Consider the following 7,432-nt stretch of genomic DNA (forward strand, 5'->3'; position numbering starts at 1 on the left):
TTTTACATATCCTGTTTAATACAAGGGCTTTAGGGGGAATCTTGGTTGTCCATCTGCAAATCGTTGTTTATATAAAAATTGGCTCCCAAGCTGCATAACACGACCCATCTACATAAAATGAAATCTTTCAAAGTCAGTTACATTATCCACTAGTTCGTTTGTTACATTATTTGAATGCATTGGACGTCTCAAACCAAAGACTAACATTTGGGACAAGGAGCACAATTATAATCACATTATTTTTTTAAACATAAGTTATTTTATAGCCAGACTACACTAATACCAGAGAAAGGATAGGAAAGAGGATAAATAAATGGAGGCTGAAAGATCTGTCTTTGATCTGGCCTTCCAATATGCAGTTCCCAGGGTGGGTTTTGAGAAGCTTACACAACTTAAAGGTCACAATAAACAAGGGAACTATATTGTTGTTATAATATAGAGATGATTTGTGGTACATGGTAAGAATTCAGCAGCATTAAGTGTGTAATGCAGCACGATATTGAAAAATAATGAGTTACATCATATATAGACAATATGACATTTTGATAATACCATTGGCATCACTGCTGTTACCAGACATTTATATATTGTATATGTAGCCTAGTTACAAGTAACAATAGTCACAATTACAACAATATTCTTTCAAAGTGAGGGCTTCTTTTTCAGAAATTGGACTTAAATATACTCTTCTAGATTGCTGAAGACCTAGTGTGTCCAGATTGGGTGGAACATATGGGTCCTCCTTTGCATCCCGGTAATTCTGTCCTTTGTCTCTTTTGGATAAGGGTAAAGGTATTGAAGAGACCTTCTGGCTGGTTGGAAAAGAAGGTTTTACAAAACCGTTACCTGTTCCGCCAGTGATCAAGTCAGGGTAAGCGGTTCAAGTGCAGGATATTGTCTCACTATCCACCTAACTGTATTTTTTGTTTTGTTTTACGTCACTATTTTGATATCGTTCACAGGCAAGTGGGGCATGGTTTGCTGCAGGATGAGGTAACCGCTTTCAAAAGAAGAAAAGCAGAAAAGCAACTTGCAAGGAAGAATAACTGAGGTAATGTTATGCATGAAAATGTATAACATTACATGCTTTGTGTCACATGCTCAAACCACTTGCTGTGGAATCTTAAGGGCTCCTTTCTCCTTATTGCTTGGCAATAATCAGGAGGATCTGAACCAGTTTTCATGTCACGTGTACCTGCTTTCGTTTCTCTCCTTGTTTACAAAAGGCCTTTTGCCACCTAGCAAGTTGCAGGTCACTTATCAGTATTAGGCTTTGGTGAAGTGTCAGGTTATACATTTATACAACGCAAACAAATCTGTTTTTGAAAGAGCCTTAACTACAGGGAAGACATTCTCCTTGTTGGTCAGCAGTCCGTGTTTTCAGGGTAGGTGGATTTTTCAGAAATATATATATATTACATTTACCAGTGTTCGTGTAAGGCATTCCTACAAATCTGCAATGAACGGGATACTGAGAATACTTAAAGAGGAACTCCCACCACACTTTTATATTCTTTCGTTATTGTATTGTAATGAGGGATTTTTTTCTACAACCAAATGCTATTTGTAAAGCTAGTTCTCACGAAGGCGAAGCCTCTCTGCAATAGTGTAAATATTTATGCCACTATCATCCTTACTAAAGCCACGTATTGTAGCAAAAATATCAAATTGTGTCTTTATTTGTTACAGTACTAGTGCTGCCACTTAGTGTCTGAAGTACAGGCCCGGAAAGGCAACTCTTCATTCTAAATGTCCACAACTGACCAACCCAATAAAATAAATGCAAAAGAAAATATAAGATCCAAAATGGCCATTTGTTTCACCCTATGGGTTGTATTCTTTAAGCCCAAATTGGCGTACAAAAGTTAGAAACCTAAAACGTAGAACTCATGATTAATCAAAAAACATATTTATTTTAGTGTCAAAGACCCTCGATGAGTTTAGATATCTAAACTAATTGTTTACTAATTGAGCCCAGGAAAAGTGATTTATTTATCACATCTCAGGCTACTTGGTCCAACTTGGGCTTTCTGAATACACTCATATGTTGGTCATGTTTGAAGAACACTAATAGTCAATAGACTATTATAAATAGAAGTACTGCCTTCTGTATAAATGGATAGGACTCTACAGGAGGGAACCTTTGCTCTACTTCAGATGTTATAAATACCAAATAAAACACAAAAAACAGTGTTACAAAGTATGTTGCAGGCCATCCTGCAGCAAACGGCCCTAGACTTTGGGTGAGATTCTTGATTCTTCCAAGCAGCTATCAAAAATGTTCTGCATTGGTGTTCTCTAAACATAGACAGCTACTTCTAAGAATATAGAATCCATCTCGTTGTCTACAGTTGCCATGTCAGTAGCTTGCGTCACGTCTCAAAGAAATGACTTTCGAAATGCTTTAGCTATCATAAATGTCATTGTGGTCTTTTCTTTGGATTTCACCTTTATATTACTTAACAATAAAATATATATAGACATTCTTTGCTTGTTTCCTACACTAAAATAAAAGCCTAAATACTAACATTTTCTTGGCATATATGTAGACACTGTAATTTTTAAAAATAAAATATCCAAAGAGGTCAAACTATTTACAAAAGGTGTGAAATTTGGTGTCAATTTCGTGTTCCACTTTTAAATCATATTAATTAAATGATGTACAATTGACATATGACACATAGAGGACTTAATGTTAAGAAATGATTCATATCTAATGCTTACCTTCTTAACACAGTCACAAAATAAGGAGAAGTCACTCATGATTATGTATTTGGCATTGCTAATACAGTGCCGGGCAGATAAGCAGAGTCTGCAGTTACTATGGTAACTAGCACGCGCCTCTCTAGGTAACTAGATTTGTTATATTATAACATCATATTTCTATAAACCATGAATGCCACGTTACAAATATCATATTAAAGAACTATTGAATATTAAAAGACTGTGCTTCCCCTTCACTTACTGTATTGGGGTAGAATTAACCTGCTTTGTATTCCAGATTGTCGCATGCTGACAGTTTTCTCCACATTTGCATGGACACCATCGTTGTGGTCTACGCAGCTCCCATCATAACGTCATAAAGTGGTCCCATGCTGGATAAGTGGTTCAGCGGATCTAGTGCTTGAAAGTGGGAGTGCGTAATTTTATGCACATTAACACTCTTATAACGTTTATAATGGGGTATCCTGGTTTAGCTTCACAAAATACGTGAACTGGGAGCACAGCTGCAGGTGTAATACATTTCGATAAAATGATCAAGCACAGAGCCATACATGCTGGCTATGATGAGTTGGTTAATGTGGCCACACACTACCATTCTGAACCTTGGGCATTCATGCAATAAATTGGTTACAAATTGTTGGCAGGTAAATTAAAATATGCCTAGCTCACACCATGCTCAATCCCAACTCCACCTATACCCTACCATAAAACCTCCGACAAGTGTCCATGTTGCCGGCAGCAGCACTCATGCACTGCTGGCATTGGTGGCAACACTCGTGGTCAGAGCAGCCAGGACACAGGTAGTGGCAATTAATTACTATTAGTGAATTGTTTTATATAGCTTCATTGTATTCTGTATTGCTGTACTAACAGCATTGTGGGACTAAATTCTGCTTTTTGGTTCAACATATTCAGCACGAGAAAAATAGTATTATTTCTTCTGCTTAAAAGCAGTTTGGGCCTTATCAGATAGAAGCACGTATTATTGGGTGATTAATCTGTCACGAAGGAAGGAAGCAAATAATCATTTCCTGGTGCTGTATGTGTCATATAATCATGTAGACGGGTTGAAATTATATTTTCACTTTTAAATCAAACCTAATTAATGTTGTTCAGCTTTAATAAAAGCACCTTCGACTTCTGCTCCATTTTTTTTCTCCGAGGGACATTATTCAGATTGTCCAAATTTCCAACATGTGTCTTTTACTATCTAGCACTCAAGAGATCAATATATGTTAATGTCATAATAATTTTCATGCAACACAAATGTCATGAATGTGTAAATTACTCAATGAGAAAAGCTGCTTGTCATTTTGATCTGTAACCTTTGATTTATTACCGAGAGTATTTGCTGTTCTGAAACGATAGCTGTGATATCATGGTGATCACAAGCAACTTCTTTTTTTGTCACTTTTCATGATACATAGATCTATCTATCTATCTATCTATCTATCTAGCTAGCTAGCTAGCTAGCTAGCTAGCCATCACCTTTGTGGTAAAGGTTAATGTTAAACTTTACCCAAGTGTCTTTTGACCCCAGATAATCATCAGCTAACTAGATTTCAGACAGCAAAGCTATCATAATAGTTATTAATAAGTGATCTTGAAAGTCTCAAATGAAAAAACGAAGAGTTTATTTCTGGAATTTTTAGGTTCACATTCAATAAAAACTATACATTTTTTGACTGCTTGAAAAAATAAGTAATTACAAGAGAACTACCTTACCTGTTAAGGTATCAGTATTCAATGGATGTTTTCCATCAAAATAATTTGTAGATGTGGTACTATTATACTATCTATAAACTACTGACAATATTGCAAAAATATTCTGAATATAAGAATGAAAAAAGTTTGTTAGCTTTATTATCCCAATCATGTGCTCAGGAAAGTTTGGCATCAGGTTTCTGGGTTATATATTGCATTTTCTTCTCTCGAGAGAAGTGAGAGTTTTTTTTATTTGTCAGTTCTCAAAGAAGGTGATGGTGAATGAACAAGAATGCATCATTTCAGGATCTTCTAACATGAGCATTGATGGATCAATGTGTTTCTGAATATTGTAAACCCACTAATGCCATGCAGGATATCCTGAAAAAGGTCTTAGTGTATAGGACAAAAATAAATGACTTTGAGAACCAATGACATGGATAACATGAGTGCAACAAATGTATCTAATCTCCATATGTATACTAATATTTACTGTTTTTACAGGGAGGAAATACCCTTCCGAGATTTCAAGCGAATCTTAAAGACAGCGGTGAAGAAAATATCACAGGTTCGACAAATAACTTCCCTAATGACACCTGAAACAGAAAGTGGATGAATGCTGCTGCAGATGGTGACCTTAATCTTCTGGATTATACCAAGTCTCAATCGGTTAAGAAGGACACCTTTTGGGAGGTCATCCTTAACAAGATTTGTACGTTACACCAGATAAACCAGCCCTAGGTGGATTGTTGCAATGCTAAGAAGAAGAAAGTCTGCATTTTCCATTCCCTGTAAACTATGAACTATGTAAATGTTTAAATGTGAAACCTACAGACTACACCATTGTGATTATGGGTCCGGAAAGTCAATAGATTATCCCTCACACCATTTGAGAAGCCTGCACAGAAATGCTGTGTTGCGCAATGACAGGTAGCTACCTGGGAAAGGGGCTATATCAGGAAACCATTATATGTGTGAGCTTATGCAAGCAAAACATGGTTTGCATATTCCCTGGGTATTTATATGTATGTATATTTATCTTGACTTTAATATCTTCTAGGATGAATGCAAATATTTCCAGTGTATGTTCTAGGCAAATAAATTCTAGTGTACCAAGCTGCGTTGTGTCTTATCCCACACTGTCAATTTATTACCTAAGTCAATTACTTAGAAGAAACTTCTCAAGTTATGGATTTTTTTTATGGAATGTCAAGTGGTTGTTAGACCCAGGACAAACAATGACACAGTGTGTTATTCTTTGTTAATGTAAATGATTATTTTTCTAGATCTACATGAGTCCCATAAGGATGGAACCATAGGACTTACGCTGATGTTTTTATGTCATGAGACATGTCAGTGAATTGTAATTTCACGTGTTCTGGCGGAGTAGAGGAATCATCTTCCCCCATGGATGCTACACAACGGCAAACACTTTGATTGAACACTATGGTTCCAGATTTATGGAACAACTTGTAGTTGCATAAATACTCAATACAAGTGACTAGTGACCGTTGGCCACATCTACACCAGAAGTTTTCAGCCATTTTGAAAACTTCATTTTGATTCCAGCACTTAAGGCTGCTACCTTGGATACTTTATTTTTTATTTTACATAATAATAATAGCTCATTTTTCTTAAAATGTGTTCTTTTTCAGGTAAAATACATTTCCAAGAGTATATTAAAGTGAACCTGACATGGTATGCTTATACCGCAGGAAATGTATTTATAAATCATTGTACGTGAATAAAATAATTCATATTGTGGATTACTATCAAACCCCATGCTATCAATAAGCCATTAAGATTCACAAAAAGTAACTTAAATGTTACCTAAAATGTTCCACAAGTGGCATCTTCAAAACTAATGTTGGAAGTTGGGTGATCTCATTGGCCATTTTTCCAGGACACACATATATACCGCTTACATTTTGCTGACTGGCACATGTAAAGTGCTGCCCTTCAGTGTATGGAATGTAATAAAATAAATGAAAAAGTGAAAACATTTATGTTTAAACATGATGCATCTGTTTAATCCAATGAAGAGGTTGGTATATGATTGTGGCTGAACAATCAGGTCTATGTTCTGTGTTTTTGCTAAAATAAACATTCTAGCCAAGCTAGGACGAACCAGTGGGAATTTCCCCTCTGGGGATTTCTTTAGAGAAATAATTTGCAATTGTGAAATCATCCTTCATGAAGGGATCTCTCTAAAAACATGCTTTTCTTTTGAAATCATATATTTCATCCCATCAAACAAATCACAACAAGGGAGGCTCCCAAAATGTTCTGTGTAGTTATCAGTGAGTATACAGTGTCAGAGTTTCACATGATTATCACATAATATCTTCCTGGGATTCCTCATATGGCTACAAAGTATGATATTGTAAGATATAAGAATACCTACACTGATTTCAATATAAAACTAAAGCATTAGTCATTAGTCATGCAAATACACATTCATAGTTGTGTTTTATATCAATTGATTGTTAACTATGCCAACACTTGCTCAGCCCCACTCCCATCCCTTGTAGGTGATGTCAGATTGTAGAGACTTTCTGACCCCAAGACGCAACTAACTTCTGCAATTCTCCAGCTGTGATCCTTGGCCACTCGAACCATCCTCTTCACAATGCGTTGAGACAATATAGACACAGGTCCTCTTCTAGGTTACTTCATAACATTTCCAGTTTCCATGCTTTCAATATTTTCTTGTAGCCACTTCCCAGTTTGTGAAGCTCAACAACTTTTTGCCGCACATCAGCTATATTCCTTGGTCTCACCCATTGTGATAAATGACTACGGGAATTTGGCCTATATGAACCTAGTATTTTTACTCCAGTTGAACAGGAAGTCATGGTTCAACAATTTCCTGATGCAAGTCACCCAGGTGTACTAAACAGTGTACAATATTAATGAGGGCATACTTCAAATATATTTTTATCATATAAATTCTTAGGGGTATCAATACATTTCCCACACATATATTTAACTGAGCAGATTATTT

The 7,432-nt window shown here is 36.0% G+C and overlaps 1 protein-coding gene across 1 annotated transcript in view; it reads left to right on the top strand.

The window, feature by feature from the left end:
• Nucleotides 1-5,544, top strand: part of GUCY2F (guanylate cyclase 2F, retinal) — a 28,611-nt gene extending 23,067 nt beyond the window's left edge. The window contains exons 17-19 of the mRNA XM_053473065.1: nucleotides 786-871; nucleotides 963-1,051; nucleotides 4,933-5,544. Of these exons, the coding sequence (XP_053329040.1) occupies nucleotides 786-871; nucleotides 963-1,050 (174 nt within the window). The 3' untranslated portion in view covers nucleotide 1,051; nucleotides 4,933-5,544. The remainder of the gene's footprint in view (nucleotides 1-785; nucleotides 872-962; nucleotides 1,052-4,932) is intronic.
• Nucleotides 5,545-7,432: the final 1,888 nt, after the last annotated feature.

Source organism: Spea bombifrons, chromosome 8, assembly GCF_027358695.1.
Source record: "Spea bombifrons isolate aSpeBom1 chromosome 8, aSpeBom1.2.pri, whole genome shotgun sequence".
Classification (NCBI taxonomy): Eukaryota; Metazoa; Chordata; class Amphibia; order Anura; family Pelobatidae; genus Spea; species Spea bombifrons.